The 22,076-nt window shown below is 46.9% G+C and overlaps 1 protein-coding gene across 1 annotated transcript in view; it reads right to left on the reverse strand.

Annotated features, from left to right (window-relative positions):
• Window positions 1-22,076, reverse strand: part of SAE1 (SUMO1 activating enzyme subunit 1) — an 86,134-nt gene that overhangs the window by 53,641 nt on the left and 10,417 nt on the right. The window contains exons 2-5 of the mRNA XM_007942876.2: window positions 20,827-20,938; window positions 15,700-15,873; window positions 13,547-13,689; window positions 12,092-12,191 (exon numbers count right to left, since the gene is read on the reverse strand). Of these exons, the coding sequence (XP_007941067.1) occupies window positions 12,092-12,191; window positions 13,547-13,689; window positions 15,700-15,873; window positions 20,827-20,938 (529 nt within the window). The remainder of the gene's footprint in view (window positions 1-12,091; window positions 12,192-13,546; window positions 13,690-15,699; window positions 15,874-20,826; window positions 20,939-22,076) is intronic.

Genomic DNA, 22,076 nt, shown 5'->3' on the forward strand with positions numbered 1-22,076 from the left:
AATTTACTCTGTAAATCTTCACCCAAATCCTAAAAAAAAAAAAAAATATCCCTTCGAGTCTTCTTTAAACCAAGTAATAGTTTAGCTTAACTGTAAAGAATCTTTTGAGCATTATGCTCTTTTAAGAACTATCTATAACAGATCAAGGTGACAACAGCAACTCAAAACCAAAGGTTAGACAGGAACCTTTGGAGGAGTTTATGTTAACAGGAGAAGAACAATTAGGAAAAGGAAGGTGAGAATGACTGTATAACCTGAAGAAAGTAATCAGTATCACTGAATTGTACATGTAGAAAATACTGAATTGATGTATGTTCTAGGTGTGAACTCACTAAGAGTCAGAGACGACTCGATGGTATCTAACAACAACCAGGTGTGTAGTCTCCACAACAACAGCAAAGCATGAGAGGTGCCTGGAACATCTTACTGGGCCAGAAAGTAAGGTAACAGTCAAAGAACAATGGGGACAGGATGAAAGGACACAGGAGCCAGCTTAAAGGAGCTCCCACAGGTCATCTCTAGGACAACAAACAGTTAAAAATAAATGATAGCTATAGATTCAAACCCTGAACTAAAACAAAATCCACTAGCGCACAGACACAAAGTTAATGAATTGATTAAAAGCTTGATGAGGAACAAGGTATTTACATATTTTCAAAGTACCTCCTCATATAACAAATATTAATCACAGGGCAAGTAACGTGCCAAAGGAGAAGCCCAGCAGACGTCATCACGAGCAGCAGCACACATCAGCCAGGAAGCATATGGACCACACAACAGAACGCAGTGAGAAGCAGACATACTATGCAACTGCCATCCAAGATGCACTACCTGGACTCTAATTACATGGAAACATCAGACAAACCCAAATGAACAGACATTTTATAAAATAACTGGCTTGTATTATAAGGTAAAAATTTACACCAGGTAGGTGCACCCCATAGAACAATCACTCCTGGGAGATCAGAAGTGCAGTATTTGCACAAAGAGACAGGTCAGTGGTCAGGAATGCATAGGAAAGACAGACATAGGGAAAAAGTAACCCAAGGAAGTGGGAAGAGAGCTGTTACATTATGGGGAGAGCAATCAATGTCATGAAACAAAATTGTATAAGAACTGCTGTGTGGAAAACGAATTTGCTCTGTAAACTTTCACCCAAAACCAACAAACTCCAAACTCACTGCCGTTGAGTCATTTCCAACTCACAGAGACCCCTCCTTGCGTTTCTGAGGTGGTGTATCTATGGAAGTAGATTGCCCAATCTTCTTTCTGAGGAGTGGCTAGCGGGTTTGAACCGCCAGCCTTCTGGTTAGCAGTCAAATGTCTTAGGCACTATGCCATCAGAGCACCTAAATCATAATCAAAAAGAAACCACTAGCTTGTAATTTTCCAAAGTATCATAAAATCTAGATGAATGCGTAATTCTGAACTGGGTCCCTCTGCCATTAAGGACATCATCAAAACAACTGGTAAAATCTGAATAGGGTCTGAGGATCAGATAGCATGATGCCCTGATGGGACTTTTCTGATTTTGATAGTTGCTTTAGGGTCATGTAGAAGAACACCTTGTTTGAGAAAATACAGACAAATGTTTGGGGATGGCAGGGCATCATCATGTTGGCAACTTATTCTCAACTGGTTCAGGAAAAAAAAAGAAAAAACTGATTCTTAGTATTATACTTGCCCCTTTTTGTAAGTTTAAGATGGGGGTGGGTCCTCTCTTTTCTCTCTCTCCACTAAGTGAGCCAAGCCCTATAGCTACCCAGCAGTCTGCACAGCTCACTAAGGACCATGATGGATTGGAGGGATGAAAAGTTCAAAGTGCCAGCGAAAATTAAACTGTTATGGTTTTTAGGTGACTTCCTGCCTCCCCGGAATCACGCCTTTGTGGTCTGGATCCACTGTGAAAGCTAATATAAAAGATGTTTATGCTGCCCTCAAACCTTCTGGTCAACGGGTCTAGCTGACCTCCAATAGTAAGTCATATAGTCAGGCCAGTGACATTTAGTGCCTGGTACAGTCTGCCAGACCTTTCTTCACGAGCCTTAAACCAGATGATGGCAGCAGCGGTGTAGTCTGTAAAAGGCCCTCAGAAGGAAGAAACAGCACCTTCCAGGTTTCAGCTCCCAAGATCTTAACTGTTCAGAGCGATACCAAGCACCCACTGATATGTCAGGCGAATGGGTGGGGAGAACCCTGTTTGAGAATCTCTGTCACAGGCAAGCCTACCCTTTCCAGGGCCTGGAACACCACCCAGAAGGCCAGATTCAAACAGAATTCTCACATTCCTTGGGAGCTCCGTGTCGCAAGGAGTGTGCTAGGCAAGCTGGCCTCATCCTTTCTCTCCTCTCTTTCCACCTCTCGCTCCGTCCCACAACGCAAGGAGCTGGCATTTAAGTGTGGACACCCTACCCTGCAGCTCCAAGTGCATCCCTCAGGCCTAGGCCTGCAGTAACTGTGGCAAGGTCCGCATCCTGGAGGTAGGCCAGGGAGGAGGCCTACACAGGCCCAGGAAGTAAACTTGGGGTTGTCTGGGCAGGAGATTCCATGGGTCCCTGGAATCCCAAACTCCAGGTGTGGTGTAATAAATTACTTAGTGTGGCTTTTCTACCCATAAGTCTTTGTAAACTCCAAGGTGGGATTTGCTATGAGCAACTGAGGAGCTCCTGATTGCTGAAGTTGTCCACCTGGAGTATTTCTGTTGGGAGTGGCACAAAACAGTGTTCTGGGAGATGCCCACTCTCTCAAGTACTTAAGAGTTCTGATGCTATGATTGGTTAGTTTGACCACCCTGCCGGGCTCAAAAGGAGGCCTCCTAGAGGCAAAACTCTCTCTCTGACTGCTGGAAGACATGCTGCTGAAAGAGACATGTGCTCCTGAAAGAGACACGCACTCCTGAAAGAGAAGCAAGAGAAATGCATTGCTGAGACACTGAGGGACATGCACTGCTGGGGGAGAGACTTGGCTGAGAGATGGTGGGCTGGGAGAGAGACTGAGCTTTTTTCCTGAACTTGAATTGTAGCCTGGTGCTTCCCTAATAAACTCCATAATCTGTGAGTTCTGTGTGGCCACTGCAGTGAATTACCGAACCCAGGAGAGAGGTGGTGGGTGCTTTGGGAAGAATGGTTGGAGAAAGGGCTGGAGGGAGGCAGCATGTCTGGCCTGGCAGGAATAGGCCTTGTGCTAGTGATGGTGATTTCTGCCCTCCTCTTGTGGGGTTCCAAGAGGTCAGAACATGTGGCCTCCTTGCCCATTTAGCACCAGGTTAAGTACATCTTCATGGAATCCTCACCCTATTAAGGTAAGGGTTGGAAGGTCAGAGTGGGGCCTTTTAGGACACTGGGGTCATGGATATAGACCCTTTTTGCCCAGGACTAAGGGTAGGACAATCCCAGTTCCACGGCTAACTAACTCATGACCTCAGGCGAGCTAATTTACCTCTGTTGGTCCTGTTTATGGAGCTCTGGCGGCATAGTGGGTAAGGCACTTGACTGCTACCCAGAAGGTCAGCATTCAAAACCAGCAACTGCTCCACAGAAGGAAGACAGGGCAGGGCAATCTACTTCTGTAAAGATTTACAGCCTCAGAAACCCATTGGGAGTCGTAATGAGTCAGAAAAGACTCAACAGTAGTGAGTTTGGTTTTTTTTTTTTTGGTCCTGGCTATGGCAGCCTACTTTGGGGGCAATTTCTTGGTATCTGGGGAAGACACTTCCAGTTACCTTGTCTGTAATGTGTCCTGGCTACAGGTGATAAGAAACCAGAGATGGGCATATCCCAGAGGGAGCAGTCTCCCCTGGGAAAGGAGAAATCTGAACGCTGGGACACAGAGACATGTTAGTGGCAGGCTAGGAAGGAGAGAGGCCCCAGAGCCCTACTGGCTCTGACATTCCTGCACTACCCTGGTCTTTACCCACCTGGGATCACAGTAGTCACTCAACAGTTTATATGATACTCCAGCACACCACCAATTAATATGCTTTTTTGTTCGAACTAAGGAGCTCTGGTGACATAGTGGATAAGGCACTTGACTGCTAACCAGAAGGTCACTAGTTCAAACCCACCAGGCACTCTGCAGAAGGTAGACAGAGAGATCTACTTCCATAAAGATTTACAGCCTCGGAAACCCAATGGGAGTCACCATGAGTGGAGAATGACTCGACGGCAGTGAGTTTTTGGTTTTTTGTTCAAACTACCCAAAGTCTGTTACCGATCACAACAACTGATAAAGAAAACAAACGTATGCAAGTCGTCTCATCTATAGCAGGACAGGCAACAGTCAGTTCATGCCTTATTCCCTCACTGCCATTTGGGTTTGAAGAAGAGCACACCCGACAGCGCTTTCGGGAACAAAGAGTCTTCCAGACGAGGCAGCTGGCAAATCTGCCGGTGACAGTGCTCACTGTCCACAGGTGAACCAACAGAAAAGATCATGCGCTCCCTCCCCCGCCCACTTGTCCATGCCCTCAGCCCTGCGTCCCTCTGCGTACAATGCCCACTCCACACGCCTCCACATGCATTTCCTCCCTGATACTCTGGGCCTCAAGATGGCAGTCTGATGGTCTGGAGTTCAGACTAGTAACGAGCCATCTCCTGCCCCTGCCGGCCCTCCTCTCACGTGTGGGTGCCAGCTTCCTACAGCAGGGACCACAGGGAAAGGCACAGCACTAATGCAACTAGATTTCCAGTAAATACCTGGGAGCTGGTAGGATCCAATCTGCTTCTCTCCTGTGAAAAGCCCATCAGTAAATATCAAAGTGGAAACCTCCCAACAGTTTACCAGCCATCAAATTATGGGGTGGTACTGAGCCATTCAGCGTAGTGGAAAACTGCAATTAACCTCACTGCAACAGGAGACCAGCTAAATAGACAGACAGCCTAAGGAAAAAGGTGAAACACTATGCAGCCACTGAAACCCGTCTCTCCTAATATATGTCATAAATAGACTATCAAACAAGAGAAACCTGTGCTCTCCACAGTAGATGCAGACTTGGAAGCGTTTATGGAAAAACACTGTGTGAGAAAGCAAAAGACAAAATCATACACACATGAACATAGTCGTAATGAGCCCTGGCAGCACAGTGTGGTCAAGGGCTCATCTACTAACCAAAAGGTCGGCGGTTCAAACACAAAAGTGGCTCCACAGGACAACGAGGTGGCAGTTGGTTTCTGTAAAGACGACAGCCTTGGGAACCCTATGGGGCAATTCTACCCTCTCTTATAGGGTCGCTGTGAGTCAAAATCAACCGGGCAGCAAGGGCTTTTATGAATTAGTATTTTAAAATTAGGACCCAATTATGTGTATGTATAGTTAAGAACAAAAAAAGAGATGTTACAGTCCCTAGTGGGTGGTAGGATTCCTAATTTCCAACTTTCTTCTCTCTTTTCCACATTTAGGATGATAAACATATTTATGTTTAGATTCAGGCTCAACAACAACAAATGATACAGCAGTGCTCACCAGATCTAGACATCAATCAGAATCAAAGGACTTTCAAAACTACAGCCTTCCACATCCACTCCCCAGACCAACTGAGTTCAACTCTCCTGGAGTGGAATCAGGGAGTATATAGTTTTAAAAAGCATCTTAACAAATTAAAGCCACAATGCATACCCTTTTGTCATGCATCAGTGACAAAAAAGCCTTAGGTTACTGTAACAGATGACTGGTTTGGAAATGGAAATTGATAATGCTACTTGAGTAATTTAGTACATAAAGGTGCACATATTCCATGACACATAAATTTAACTTCCAGGCACATTTCCTTAGAGAAATTTGCACATTTACTCAAGGAGATTATATATAAATGCAGACACCAAACTCACTGCAGTACCAATTCAAACTTACATACCTAAATGTCCATCAATAGGATGGATTAAAAAAAAAAAAAAAAAAGTGATGTACCGGAGCAAAGAAGATGGAAGAAAATGAAGGATGCATGGAAAGAGTTCCAAGGGCCAAAACCTCAGCCTCCACCACCTGAGACCAGAAGGCCTAGATGGTGCCAACCACTCTCAAAGGAATCCCGACAGGAAGGAGGTCCTGGACAGAGTGGGTGAAAAACATGGAACTAAACTCAGAATCATAAAAAAATCATAAAAAAGACCAGGCTTAGATCATGCATACGGTGGAAGAACAATGTGGAACAAAACCCACAATCGTAAAAAAAAAAAAAGACCAAGCTTACTAGTCTCACAGACTCACTCAAATCACAATAAAAAGGAAACAAAAGTGACGCAGTCACACAACAGTCTACAGCAGGGGGAAAATGAATGCCCGCAGCGCTAATGTTCCAAGAGAACGTTCTGTGGCCGTAGAAAGAACACAGACCTGCGCTGCCCACCACAGATGCCACTGGCCACAGCTGCTATCGAGCACCCGACCATGGCCAGGGAGACCAAGGGACTCCAGGTTTATCTTATTTTCATTAGTTTAAACCATTACGTCAAAACGGCTTCCCTAATAGATGGCGAGTCCTAGAGCTACACAGAAACACAGGTGCCCTCCCAGACACAATGCTGCTCACGTAAAGCAGAGGGGATACACATGAGATGAAGCCATGGCCGACGAAGTTCAAAAGCACTCACAATTCCATGAACTGCTTAGAGATACATACACATGTAGTCAAAGGATGAAGAAACACATGCAGATGAGAAACACTACGGAAGACAGTGATTACCTTGCAGACAGGTACCCAGGTGACCCCAACTGCACTGGTTGTTTTATGGGGTTTGCCGTACAGTGAAACCTGGGAGAGCTGTAACTCAAAGGAACTGCCTTGTATATCCTGGTCTTGCACCTCTGACAGAGTGCAGTCTGACTGCTTTCCTATCACTCTCTATTAAAAGCCTATTGCATCAACACCCAGTGAATTTTTCTCCTCTGACAGGTTTCCGCCTTACACAGGTTCTACTGTATCATTCAGAATTTATGGCTACAATGTTACATAAGTTGTTTTAATCCAAGACACAAGTCAAGTGAGGCTGCATCTGCCCCCTCAGGTGCCTCCTTATGCCTTTGTGGTTACCTAGGTGGGGGAAGAAGGGAAGAACTGGGCAAAAGACTGAGGAGATAGTATTGAAAATGCTTTGATTTTTAAGTCAGAGAGTGTTTGTTCCGTTGCTAATACTCTATCCTATACAGCCACTATGAATCGACTCAACAGCAACTTGTTTGTTTCTGGTTTGGGGGCACAGGGCTTGGAATGTGGCAGAGGATGAAACAGGTGACATCCCTGTCCTTATGGACCCTAAAGCTCTAATAGGAGACAAAACAGAACAGTACTTAGCTGAGAGAAATGAAGTTGTGAGGTTCAACCCAACATGGGTGAACCTTAAAAACATCAAGCTAAGTGAAGTAAGTCAGCCACAAATGGACAAATCCTGTAATGTCACTTGTATGAAATAAGCAGATACACAGAAATCAGTGGTGATCAGTAGTGGAAGGAAGAGCAAAGGGGAATTTCTGCTTAGGGGTTGGGGGCAGTGAGTTCACACTAATGGAGATAGTTTCACTCAGAAAAGAAGAGCAAGAATGGTTGTACAACTTAAATGTTATCAATGTCACTGAATTGTATATGCAAAAACTGTTGATTCAGCCAACAGTTAGTTTGTATATTTTCACTACAATAAAAAATAGAAAAAAAAAGTCTAACAGGAGAGACATTACGAGTAACCTCAAGTACAATGAGTGCTGCAGAGCCGTGTCAAGGCATCTCCTACTAAGATGGAGTCACACCAGTCAGGTGTCAGAGGCTGCTTTAAAAATATGGAGGTGGTCCTAATTTAGCGAGCAGCGACCGGGATCTTAAAAGCTTGCAAACAGCTATCTAAATGCAACGATGGGTCTTTCCTCGTCCAGAACAAAGAAGAGTGAAGAAAACCAAAGATTCATGGAAACAATTAGTCCTCACAACTGGTACACCATGCGATCCACAGCCTATACGACTATGAGACCAGAAGAACTAGATGGTGCCCCGCTACCACTGTTAACCACTTGGGGGGGGGGGGGGAGTCTATGTAGGAGATCCTGGACAGAGAGGGAGAATAATGTGGAACAAAACTCAAAATCATCTGAATAAAAAAAAGGGCCAGGTTTGCTGGTCTGATAGAACCACTGAGACTATGATCCCTAGCTGCTCTTCAGGTCTGGAACTGAACCCACACCTGTGGCTTTCAGCCAAACAAGAGACAGGCCTATGAGTTGAAAACGTACCTGAGATGGATACACTCCTTGGAGAGAACAACCATGGGAGAAAGAAGGGCTGTTTATGCACAGGGAGACAGCTCAGGGGGCAGAAGTGCAGGGAGGGATGGACACAGGGAGGAGGTAGCTATTGGGAGGAAGCAGGAGGGGAGATTGGGGTAAATTGTAGTCAATGTCATGAGACAACATGTGTGTGAACTGTTATATGGAAAATGAATTTGCTCTGTAAATTTTCACCCAAATCACAGTATTTAATAAGTAAATAAATAATAAACAAACTAATGGACAAATAAATAAATAAATAAAGTGGAGGTGGAAGGAGGAAGAGCGACTCATCAACAAATTGCTCAGAAAAGAGTAATCAGGACACTGACTCACTACCTGACTGTGCTTTCATGATCCATTCATGGAAAGAATATTAACAGTGAACGCCCCGATCCATTGCCCACGACTGCAGAGCAAGAGAAACGTGAAATCCGCAGTTTTCAGCAGCATTGGCAACCAGTACAACACACCACCGTGTGCCCAGTCTTTAAAACATTGTCACCTGAGAGTAACCCACCAAGTATGGCATCTTCTCATCACAGGCAGTCCCTAACAACCTGGACAACTTACAAGAAAGAAACACTAGTTGTAACCTTGTATCCCAAAGGTTTCCCAGGATGAAGGAACCCTGGTATCACACAGTGGTTAAGCACTCAGCTGCTAACCAAAAGGTTGCTGGTTCAAACCCAGCAGCGGCTCCATGGGAGAAAGATGTGGCAGTTTGTTTCTGTAATGATTACAGCCTTAGAACCCCAGTTCTGCTCTGTCCTACAATGTTGTTATGAGTCAGAATCAACAATAACACATTTGGGTTTTTTTGGAAGATAAAGGAAGAAACCCTGGTGGTGCAGTGGTTAAAGTGCTTGACTGCTAACGGAAAATTCTGTGGTTTGAACCCACCAGCTGTTCTGCGAGAGAAAGATTTGGCAGTGTGCTTCTAAGAAGATGAGGGGCTTGGAAACTCTGTGGAGCAGTACCACTGGGTCCTAAAGTCACTATAAGTCAGAATCAACTTGATGGCAGTGGGTTTTGTGTGTTGATTTTATTCCAGGATGACGCCAACGTTCACATACGAATTCTCACCGTTCTCAGAAAACTTGAAATGATCCCAGACACTCCAAGGGGATCCAGCCTGTGGCTTGTGGAGCCTGTGCCTATCACCACTGTCTGTCCGCTCTTCCCATCGCTCCCTCTCACGCAGAGGCCGGACCACTCACAGGTCACTGAGCGTCCCTTGGCTCTGGTTTTGGCTCTGAACGGAGACAGCAGAGCTGGCTATGCTTCCCCGCACTCAGTCCATGCTCGGCAAAGGGCAGGCACTCTGCTAGTCATGGACGGGGGAAGGGCTGGCTGCCTGCAGGGAGGGAAGCAGAGTTACTCTGCCCTAGGCCTGTGTTTTATTGTCTCCTTCCTGCCCCCGGATAATGGTCAGGCATTGGCACTTTCACACTTGTCCTTCATGTGCCAAGTCAGACAATTCTTCCTCTGGGAAGCCTTCCTAGACACTCTTCCTGACCTGCAACAACTCTCCCTCCTCTACCTGCTGCGCCTCAGTGTCCAAAGCAGGTCTGTGCCCCAGCCTGGGAGCTGATGAGATCTGACTCCCGACTTCTTCTGGGCACTAAAAGAAGTCCACAATCTACTGAGCACCTTCCTCTGGGCTAGACATTCTCCCACGATGCACCTGTGCTACAAAGGCCCAGTGTCTTCTGAGATGGCGTGAAAACCACAAGGTCTGTTTTTCCTCTGTTGTCTAACGTTTCTAATTTAGGAGAACAATGTGTACCTTGAAGCACGAGTAGCTTTACAACATGTGGTGGAACCTAAGGAAAAGGGGAGGGGAAGGGAACCCTAACCAGAGACCTTCCACCAGAAACAGGAAGTGGTTGCTTCCCCACTTGCATCCTGCACTCTGAGCAGCACCCAAAAAGAGCGGACACTGGGTCGAGGACTTTCTGGGTTAGACGAGAACTCTGAAACCACGTATCCGCCTCTGTTGAAACGGGAGAGATGTATCCCTGAATGGTGGCAGAGTCATGGCCAGAACCCAGATGGGGCCGGCCCTGGGCACAAAGGCAAGGTCTGGCATCCCAGGGACTGCCATCAGGAATGCACCCAATACAGCACAACCTTCGAGGCCGGGGTCGGCATCCCAGCCCGCCGCACTCAGCGAGATAGCTGACTAACATGGCCAGCTGGGGAGATTCTGACCCAGCGGCAAGAGGCTGCATTAACTGTAACCGAAGAGGCCAAGAACTGGGGCCACCCGCCAGAATGCCTGCCCGGGCTGCCCACATTCTCCTCATAGTTAGCTAAAGTGGCTCGAAAGGGCCTTCCAGACCCGCCCCAGTGGGCACCTCAGGGCTCCAGAGAAGCTTCCAGCTGTGAATGGCTAACAAAGCTGGGGACTCTCCCCATCTGAATGTGAAAGACCCACCTCAATCAGAGCCTGCCCTTAAGCCATCAAGCCCTTCACACCAAGGCCAAGTGTCACACTCCCAGGAGGGTGTGATTTATACACTGATGGAGCCCACAAAGCTGCTTTTGTACTCCTCCGTTTGTTAACAATTTTTCTCCCCCCTCCACCACTCACAGGGCCATTCAGCTGAAGCCTGACTGGGCCTGGAAAGAAAGGAAGGAAGGAAGAAAAGGACCCAAGTTTGGCCAAAACACCAACGTTCACTCAAGATAATTACATTCCTGTGAAGAGACGCTAAGGTTAGGGCTTAATCATTCCTCTATTGCACTTACACCACCAAACTCTTTCAACACAAACAAAAAAGTAAGAGAAAGAAGATCTCTCACGGGGCCCCCCCACTGGAGACTCTGCACCCACTTTTGGGGCATTCTGCAGGTGCTTTCAAATCCCCCCTTTGGGGCAATTTTAACTGACTCTGACCAGCTGTTCTTCTTTCTCAGCGTTTCTATGCACAAAGCCGAGAGAAAAGTGCCTTTGGTCCTCGTGTCCCTCTCACTCCAACAAAGCCGATTCTGGCCACTTCACCTTCCACTGTCGTCCCCATCCCAGGCCTCCCTCCCTCTCAGATTCCAACTGACCCGTCGTGGACTTCTGGCTCCTGTCCCAATCGCTCTCTAGAAAATGAAATTATGAACTGCACTTGATCCAAATACAGTCTAGGCCCTTAACACAAACTACACCAAGTATCTATCTCTACAGAGCTATATACACGTGCATCTGAGAGCATCTGTCCACACTAAAGGCTTTTCTTCTTACAGGTTCTTTGTGGGGAGAGAAAACAAGTTTCTAAAGTCGCAAAAGCAATTCAGAATATTTTAAGCTGGTTCCTGCTACGTAGGACTATACTAAATTGTCTATCAACCTGAATTTTTTTATTTTGACCCAAAGTACTAAGTTTTGCTCAGTCTTTGATACTACCTCACATGATACCACAGGTCAAAACTGGTGGCACACAGGCCAAAGGCAGGCTTGCAGACATGTTCAGTTTGGCCTTCACAGTGTCAGCCAGTAGCAAACCCATCTGAGCAGGTTAACAGCACTATGAAATTTGGGAGAGATCATACAAAACTTTGTGTTTTTTGACTTCTCTAGAGAAACCACATCTGGCATCACGGGGGCCCGATTCCTCATGGCAACAGCTGGCTGGCGCTAAGCAGCAGGCACCCCCCCACAATGGGACAAAGCACTGCTCCGGTCTCTCCAGATCCCTCTCCTCAAATGGGTCTCTTCCAGGCCTGCTTCACTCATTTCCAACTATAATCACCTGTCCCCTGTAAGGCCCTGGGGTTTCTGACCTCGGCCGCTGCCCTCCCCCACTTTTAGGCTCAGCCAGGAATAGCGGGCGGGGTCAGAACCACATACCTTCTTGACCATCGTCGTCTCGGCCGGATCAAGTCTTGCTCTCTTGGTGTCAGGGCCGTCCTCTACTCCTTGGCTAACTTTGGCAACTTTGGTTTTCTCCCTGGAGGGTGACACAGGGAGGGAACGGGGGTCTAGCCGATGCACTTCGCCATTAGACCAGAAAGGGCGTCATCAGCTCACAGAACGGAACGGTCAGTGAGGGTCAGACAAGCCTGGGTTCAAATGCCAGGTCTGCTGGTGAGTCAGTTCCCCACTCGAAGAACAAGAGTCCACAACAGGATTACTGCACAGGAGAAGCAGCACCGCCCAATCACTCAGCACACCCGTCTGGGCTCTCAAGAAATGAAAGTGATTGTTTTGTAAACGTTCTATTGGAATCATGAACTATATTGAGGGGGAAAAAAGGAGTTGCCTTTGAGTTGATTCTGACTCACGCAACCCCGTGTATCAGAGCAGAACTGTGCTACACAGGGTTTTCATGGCTGCTTTTCTGGAAGCAGACCGCAGGCTCCTCTTCCAAAATAAACACCCAAACGTAATCCCTCCTTTCTGCCTTGGGAATGCAAGTTAAAACAGCCTGGCACACTTGGTTTACTCTGACTTCTTTACCTGTTCACAATGTGTCCCAAGAACTGGATTTTCTGAAAAGCACAGTGAGAGCTGAGGGAACTTGCACGTCATTGTCCATCCCTATCTCGATTTTACAGGCCAGACCTCACAGCCCAGCACAATGCAGTGACTGCTCTGAGCAGCTGAACAAGAGTGCAGAGTTGGACTCTTGGTAGAAAGCTCCTCCCTCCCAAAAGGCCTCTCTACCTCCCAGTACCAAGTCAGGGGTGTCGGAAATTGCAACCAAAATACCCACCTCCCATAGTGTTGTAATACTATTTCATCTACCATCGTTCGCCAAGATGCTACAATCCCAAATACCACAGGACCCATCCTATGAGGATTACCCAGGTCTGGGCCTCAGAGCCAAGAACGACAGGACAAGGCACGCCGGTTCCAGCAGTGCGGTCCCCGGGCCTGAAGACGTGTCTCAGATAGCCTCTGGCTCAACGTGCTCTGGAGTTACCTCTGTCTACCTGGTACCTGTTTTAGTATCTCTCAACCCGAAAACACGCAATCCTAGCTGGGGGACGTGGGGAGAGGGCAATTAATGTTCAACATCGGAGCAAACTTTCCCAAAACAGAGAGAAAGCAGGCTTCAACAATGCCATCCAGACTGGTCAAATGCCCACGTGGTGCACTCTGCTGACTTCTGAAGCCTGCTTTCTTTAGGCTCGGTGTACTTTCAGATTAGACCAACCTTTAGGAGGGCTGGCCCAACATCTCCTACAATTCTGGACCATGTCATCAGTAAGGCACTACTCCCTTCAGCTGGTACATTTCCTACCAGGAAATAAAACTAGATATTGAAGACGTAATGTTCTCCTGTCCGCTTTCAACACTTACTCTACAAATTCATGTTCTCCGAGATTGGCAAACGTGTATCCATGGTAGCCAAACACATCTCCTGTGAAGAATTTGATGCTATTTTTGTAACAGATCTGGTCAACTTTCACTATGACATCCCTGGAGCAGCAAGTCAGACAGACCTGCAGAAAGAAAGACAGAAATTGGCAGAGCATGAGACCACCACCCTGACGGTCCCCATAAATCTTCACCAACAGTCTCTAGGGGCGTGTTGCAAGCCAGGTTCAAACTGGTACAACAGGTTCTTTGGGTCCTATAGTTAGCAGACAAAAGGAAAGTTGCAGGTTTCAGTGTGTAGAAAATGTAAATTAGAAGACCAACACTTTCTGCAACCAAAATGAACTGTGTTTAGTGAGAAAGCAAAAGCCACTCAATACGTTGCTTCCCTCTAGTCCAGAATCATACGAAAACCAGATTTCATAGTTTTCATGAGGAACAAAAAACGGTAATAATGATTTCATGTAGCCTACGTCTATTAAAATAGAAAATCTATGAAAACTCTCAATGAAGTTATAAAAGAAAACGAGTTTCTAAAATTGGCCCAGAGTCAGAAATTTGACACTGTTAAATATGAGGGCTTTTTTGCCCCCTTCTTTTGATGGCTATATTAAGATAAAGAAGATGAGCAAGTGCTGTTGGGATTATTTTTCCACAGATTATGGTGTGAAACTTTATCTGATTCAAAGACAAAAGGAGAGGTTACAGAGCAGCCTTCCGTTCAGACTGCAACAAAGATGGGGTGACCTCCAGCTGAATGACTAGTCTCCCTGGGGCTTCCGGCTGTGTTTAAGTTGAAGGGCTGGAAATGGCAAAGTTTCAGTGGATGAACCCTGGCTTTTAGGAAGAAGTCCAGTGATCAAGATCAGTAAGACTAACCTGCAAATTTCACATGATTTCTCCTGAATGCAGAAAGTTGGGAAAAAATGACACAAGGCCGTTTGCATTTGCTACTACCTCTCTGCTGTTGTCCATCAATCTGAATGGTACAGTAACACTGAGAAAAATGCGTCAGTCAAGGATGGAGCCACCCAAGGGGAAAAATAAATCTAAAGGGTAAGAAAGCCCCAGCTAAACATACAGCCAACTGACCAGGGGAGCCCTCCAGAGTCAAACCTACAATGGAGACCAGTCCCACATGGCCCATGAGGCAGCTATCCTCCCCAGCTCCCCGCATTACATACACCCCAGGGCTAACAACCTGGTCTCTACCTATGCAAAGTTCACGGGACACCTAGGAGGAACCAAACGTGGCTACTGAGGAGTAAGAAATGAAGAGAGGACTTGTGTCCAAAAAGAAAGTGTCCCAATACCTGAAGTGACAAAACAGAATTTAAAAAAAAAAAAAAAAATGCACAGATCATCCATCATTTCAAGCCCATTTGTGAACAGATGCACATAGCCATTTTTCACATGTAACAGTGAGAAAAATCAACTGCCCAACCCAGACTCTACCTTCTCATGGAATGGGGCCATCGTGTAAAAACTAGTTCACGGTTATCAAACATTTGTCATGCTTTTCTAGGGTACAGGGAACTATGTCTGAAAGGTCACAGATACTATAATTGAATTTAACTTATGCTTTTCACCTCGGCAGAGATTTGGCAATTGAAACCAAATGAGGGTGGCTAGGCCTCAGTTGGTTTATCAATATAGCACAGTGACTCTGTCTAGTTTACCATGGCAACATGGTCAAAGTGGCTGAGAGAGAGACAGAGACAGACCAACATCAGGTTGCTCTTTCTTAAGACAAAACACAAGCTGTGGTTTGATATTTCTTACAAAAAAAAGTCTCTGGTACAGAAATTAACCAACCACTTGTTAAGTTTTGGGGAGAAAACAGCTGCCACAAAACGTGTCACAGCTCTGTGCCCAGATTCTGGAAGGAAGACAAAAATCACCAGTGAAGCCTGGTGTCAGGAAACAGACATACAGAGCAGCAGCCAGTAGAGAGCAAAGTCACAAACAGTCACAGCAGGTCCAACATATGCACCTCTCCTCTCACACCCAGCCCATGTCCCACCTCAGGAAGTGTGCATCTCACAGACCCACATGGAGAAGAGCTCAGAACTTCCCAGACCCTAATATGCTCTCCTTTGTTCTCTTCCAAAGCAGACACTCCCTCGGGAACTCACAGCATCAAACTGAGTGAAAAACGCCTCCGGTTTCTCGTCTACGTTCTCCGTGTCCGCCTTCACGTCCACCATGGGGTTGAGATTCTGGGCGCGCTCCAAAGAGGCCTCAGCTCTGTTTCGGCCAACGGACCCAGTCCGGATCAGGAACTGGGCTCCAGGGTCTTCTGGAGATACCTGGGAGTATCAGATATATTTTTTTCAGTTCTTGATTTTTTGGGGGGATGCAGTGGGGGTGGGAAAAAAATCTCAAAAACAAGGAACCTTTGGATTTTAAAGAATTGTAAAGTACCTACCATCTCACTGCATTACTGCTCCTGCGGGAACCTGCCTAATGTAACTCCCCCATGTATTTCCTTCTGAGCCTTTAAAACACATAGCCATTTAACTTTTCTTTTTTAAACTGGTCATTGATGGCTAAAGAGCACCCCCTTGTGTTTTCTAAAGAAAATCCCCTCTAAACAGTAGTCCAAGCTTTTTTCTGGTTAAATTGGTAACTGCTAACAAAATGACTGACCACTATAGGGTGTAAGCATTTACTTCATATCTACACTATATGCCCCACCCTAGGCACCACAGGAAACACTTACATAATTTAAAGATGTAGTCCCTGCCTACAAATGGTTTAAAATCAGGCTGGTGCAAAAATTGGATATAATTAAGAATACTTGCATGCGAAACTCAGAAAGGCAGAGCAGGGGCTGTGGCAGAGGGATTTCCCCCAGGAGGCTGGCTTTCAACAGGGTAGAGACCCACAGATGAAATAACACAATCTCTGAACAGCCACTGAGTGGTGACAGATTCCAGATTGTCCACAGAGCATTTCTTTACACAACAAACATCTAATTTAACTGTTGATCTTTGCATTCGAACTTGCTGCCAACTTCACCAAAGATGGGGTTCGAAAGAGGTAACCTCCCATGAACTCCTCCTACAAACCAGCCAGAGCACACGTTCTTCCTCACCACTTGTCCTCCAAGCACAAGAAAATGAGCTACCCTCTTCCCATCAAGATCAGCCCTCTTCACAGTGACCTTTACCCATCCCGTCCTGCTTCTTCACGGACTGTCATGCACAGAGAGGATGTGTCACCTGGGCAAATGCGAGGGCTCTACAATGATCGGCCAGGATTCCAATTCTGACTCTACACTTACTGTGTGACTTTAATTGCATTACTGACCTCTAATGTTTACCCCTGCGTGTAAAACAAAGATGTGAATTAATGAACACAACACACTAGTCACTCCGTAAATGTTTGCTAGTGCTACTATCAGTCCAGAGATCACACCTCTGTGTATACTCTGCACCCTTGACCTCTGAGATCCTGGCTCTCCGCCTTGCCGGCCACTCCAGTCTCTAAACATGTCCTTTTAGGTGTGCTTGTTCCCCAGGATTCCATCTCATTCATCTTTTCACTGTGCAGATCCATAAACCATCTCAACGTTTCTTAGGTCCTACCAAGACTACTCTTACCACTTCTGCCTGACCCAGCTGAGTCTTCTACTAAACTGCCCACCAGATAATCCCCCAGGCTGTCCGGCTGACAGGTCCTCGCAACTCAGTGCCTCCTCTACTTGTCCTCTCTGTTGATGAGGCACCCAGCCAGTCACTGCAGGAAGAATACTGATCATCCCATTTCCTTAGTAACAGCCCATGGGGAGGTTGCTGAGAGCATGGGCTCTTGGGGCAGACTGCATGGTCCTGCTGATGAGACACCGGTAAGACAAGGATGCCCTCCAACTCAGAGGATTCAATGAGACAACGTGCCGAGCCCTTCAGTCAGGGTGGGCTTTCCTTCTGCTCTTAGATCCAATTCCTACCAATTCTGCCACCTAAGTATTTCTCACAACTTCCTGTCATCTCTTACCAGTGCCATAGCTCAGACCCCTTCACTTCTCAGCCAAGCTACTAATGAAATACCCGGCTAAGTGGCTTTCTACCCTGTAGTTTGGGCCACCTGAACCCAAGTCCAGACAGCAATCAGTGATCCATATAAAACTCAAAGCTGTCCGGGCCACCATGCTCCCCATTAAAAACTCCCAAAGCATCAGCACTTGGGGATTAAGTCAGGCTCGAAGCAGGGCTTCTTAGCAGGCCCTTCCTGATCTGGGCCTTCCCTCAGTACCCACATCTGCCCCCCCAACCCCCCAGCACACTGTGGATTTCACACGCTCAAAACACCACACTGTGTGCTGTGTTATGTCCTTTCTATAATGCTGTTTCATGACTTTGGACCACTGCTAATGCACTTCAACTAAAATATACACCCCTCAACCTAATAAAAGTCCTTCTTGCTCTTAAGATTCAGCTCAGACCGGAACTCCAGAAAGCCTTCCATGTCTCCTGAGTCAGGGGCCCTCTGGTTTCTAGCAAATCTTGGGAACGGGAGCCAAGCCTTCAGCACCGTTGTACCTCCTGGCTCTGGCTCACTTCAGGGCACCCCACAGGTGCTGGTGAAGCGTGGTGACTGTAAAGCAGACGAGAGTCTCTAACAGGCAGGCGTGAGCACCCTCACAGCCCAGACGAGCAGATGGAGTCTCTGAGGGGTTGAGTCTTTGCCCAGCTCAAGGAGTGGGCTTTGAGCCCAGCCTACACGATTCAGAAGCTTTTGCACTTGACAGCCCAGCCCCTCAGAAGTCAGGGAAGGGCAAAGCAAATTGCAGAGGGTAGGGGCACCACAGTGTGTTCAGCAACATTCCATTTATCTGACAGGAGTAAGGGGTAGTCAGCCTGGGTGATCTGAATGGAACCAGATAGCATCAAGCCACTGGTTCTCATCACTCCCTGAGTATTAGACTTACCCGGAGAACTTTTATTTAAAAAAAAAAAAAAAAATTCCTCAAACCCAAAATCACTGAGTCAATTCCGACTCACAGTGACCCTACAGGACAGAGTAGAACTGTCCCATAGGGTTTCCAAGGCTATAAATTTTTATGGAAGCAGACTGCCTCATCTTTCTCCTGTGGAACAGCAGATGGATTTGAACTGCTGACCTTTTGGTTAGCAGCCAAATGCCTTAACCACGGTGTCATCAGAGCTCCTTAAAAAAACCCTCAGTTTTTCTAAATTACAGCCCAAGTGAAGAACCACTATGTTAGGTCTTGGAAACCAGGCAGAGTTTAGACTTGAGAGTGGAAGGCACTCTAAGTTCTGAGAGACATGGGATGACATGCTCACTCCACACAGGGCAGCACTCCTGTCACCGTTATCAGCAGACAGTAATATGACACCCTGATACAGTGCCAGTCACACCACTTTTATGATCTCCCACCATTTGGGAGCTCTGGTAGCATAGTGCGTAAGGCACCTGACTGCTAACCAGAAGGCTGGCAGTTCAAACCCACCAGCCACTCCTCTGAAGGAAAGTTGGGCAATCTACTTCCGTAGTGATACTGCCTCGGAAACCCAAGGAGGGGTCGCTATGAGTTGGGTCCGACTTGATGGCACATAACAACAACAGCAACAACCCACCATTCTGGGATTCCCCAAAGATGAAGACGTCACCATCATCACTGGCTTCCATTTTTCTAAGTAAAGGGCTCCCAAGGGGCTCCACTGTTAGGCATTCTCCTTCCTTGTGTCTCTGGCTCTTTCTCTTTCAGGAATTTCTTACCCTAGACAAGCCCTGGTGGTGCAGCAGTTAAGCGCTCACCTGCCACCCAGAGGGTCGGTATGAGCCAGTCTGCTTCCGTCAAGATTGACAGCCTAGGAAATTCTATGGGGTAACTCTACTCCGCTGCAGGGTGGCTATGAGTTGGATGCAGGCAACAGCAGCAGGGGCTTAGGCAGGCTCCAGATGCCTTCCTGCCTCTAGGGGGCACTGTGCTTTGGGAGATGCCAAAGCCACCACTGCTCGGTCAGCAATGACCTGGCAGTTTGCTTGCAGGCATCTTTTCTCCTTGGACGGTTTTTAAATTCAACTCGCACATCAGTTTATGGCTATGATATTACGTGAGCCCACCCACGCCTCTCTTCCTATTGCAGCAGAATTTCTATTTTAAGAAATAATTCCTGGTATTAGTTTCCTCCTGCAATCCCAAAACACAGCAATGCTTTAGAACATTTCACTAACGTTTTCTTCTTCCCAGAATCTACACCTCAGACTGTGTGCTAGTTACTTGGCAGGAGACAAGATGCCTGCCCCCTGCCCAAAGGAAAAAACACAAAGAATTATATGACAAGATTTGAAGCTTTCATCTAAAATAACGACATGATTTTTGGAATTTGCCTTGAAATACTGGCCCAAAAAGAGAAGAGAGAAACAAAAGAAGCCAGGTCAATGGGTGTGAAATATTCTACTTTCGTGTATACTTGACACTTCCTATAAAAGAAAACTAAGTTATCATCCCCAGCCAACACTGCTGCCACTGAGTTGATGCCAACTTATAGCAACCCTGTAGGACAGGGTACAACTACTCCATAGGGTTTCTAAGGCTGTCATCTTTACGGGAGCAGATTACCACATCTCTCTCCCACAGAGCAGCTGGTGGGTTCGAACTGACGATCTTCTGGTTGGCAGCCAAGCACTTTAATCACTGTGCCACCAGGGCTCCTAAAATGGCATTCGCCAGGGGAATATAAAAGAAGTACTTATTTTTACCTTGGAGAATAAGGTCAGAGAAAGCTACCCTGGAGTTAGAGACTATTATTATCAATTACACAGCATCATGTCATGTAATTACAATTAATCGTGCCTGTTACTGCCCAGGCATCATGCTAAGCAGTCCATGTATATCCCCGCTAATCTCAGTTTTCAAAGTGAACTCTGTGAACCATCTATATCAAAATCTGCCAAAGTATCCTGAAAACACACATTCCTGAGTGCCCACCTCAGTCCCTCTAAATCCGAATCACTGGAGGGAAGGCTCTATCTAGCACTGCAAAACCCCGAGGTAACGCTGCATTCTCCATCAGCTAGCCAGGTGAGTCTGAGAGACAAACTGGAAAAGCCCTTTCTAACCCTCACCCCCAGCCTTCCACATTACAGGCAGGAAGGGCAACATTGTGGCGGAGGCTGCCCTGGTCACGCAGTAGGACTGCTGGAGCCAGAATGCACATGCTGAAGGGGCATGTGGGAACTCAGCATCTCCAAGTGTCCTGGTGAAGCAGTGAGGGGACCAGATGGCTCACCTGTTCATGGTCCAGCATGGTCAGTCCTTTCACCCCTGCCAGGATGAGGTTCTTGGCAATCTCAGCCCCGAGCCCTTTCATGCCGACAAGAAGCACCCGGGAGGCCCGCAACCTGTAAGGCAGACGTTGTTAACATGATGCTATGAAGAGAGGAAGCTGCTCATCAAAGAACGCAGCAAGACAAACCAACAGAAAACAGATCTGGCTTTCACTAAACGCACTGCAGCATCACAGCCTCCAACAGACGAGACTGGCTTCAATCCTTCCTGCGCTGGAGCCCCTGCTGTGCCAGGCACCCTTCTAGGTGTGAAAACAGGGCAGTGACTAGACAGACATAGTCTCTGCCCTCCCTGAGCTGACATCTGGTAAGGGAAACAGATAAACAAATAAAGGGACATGTCAAGGAGTGGGGGTGGGCGAGGACGCTACAGACAGGGTGATCTTGAAGGTCCTTCAAGAGGTGATACCTGAGGAAAGAACAAAATGAAATGAAAGATGAACGCATCGTTATTTTGGGAGAAGAAAACCCCAGGCAGAGAAACCACCACGTGCAAAAACCCTATCCTGTTCTGGGGATAGAGAGGCCAGACAGCAGTAAGCAAAGCGTGGGAGGACACAAGGTCCAGACAGACCCAGGGCCGCCTCAGGAAGGCTCTCACAGGCCACTGCAAGGATTCTGGCTTTTATGGAAAGCCACTGGGGGAGTAGACTGGACAGACTGTCACAGTTAAGGTGAGAAAGGCTGGCAGCTTGGGCTAACAACGGTAGCAGAAGCAGTGGTGAGGAGGGTACTCTTTGGGTTATAACCAACAGGCAAAAGCAAAGTGGCATAAAAGAGGGAGTGTATAGGAAATGTGTCAGTCTTCACAGACATGACCCTTTCAGGTGTACAATCACACCAGGGGAGGAGGACAGTAGTCCAGTAGTGGACTGCTATCACAAGGATGGTGGTTCAAATCCACCCAGAGGTGCGATCCACTTCTAAAAGGTCAAAGGCTTGAGAACCCACAGAGTAGTCCAGCTCTGTACCAATGCGGTCACCAGCAGTCAGAGACTACTCCATGGCAACAAACCACCACAACAAGAGGAGGAAACTGACAAGAGGAGGACAACACAGACTGAAGTAAATAATGGAGATGCTAGCAATGGACAGGTCTCCTGTCAAAGATCGGTGGGTGGCATTGTCCCAGTGGGTGGAAAGGGAACTATCTGACTTTCCAGAGGACTTCCCATCCCTGGAAGTAATGCTT

This window comes from Orycteropus afer, unplaced genomic scaffold, assembly GCF_000298275.1.
Source record: "Orycteropus afer afer isolate SDZICR_OR568_19922 unplaced genomic scaffold, OryAfe1.0 scaffold00099, whole genome shotgun sequence".
Lineage (NCBI taxonomy): Eukaryota > Metazoa > Chordata > Mammalia > Tubulidentata > Orycteropodidae > Orycteropus > Orycteropus afer.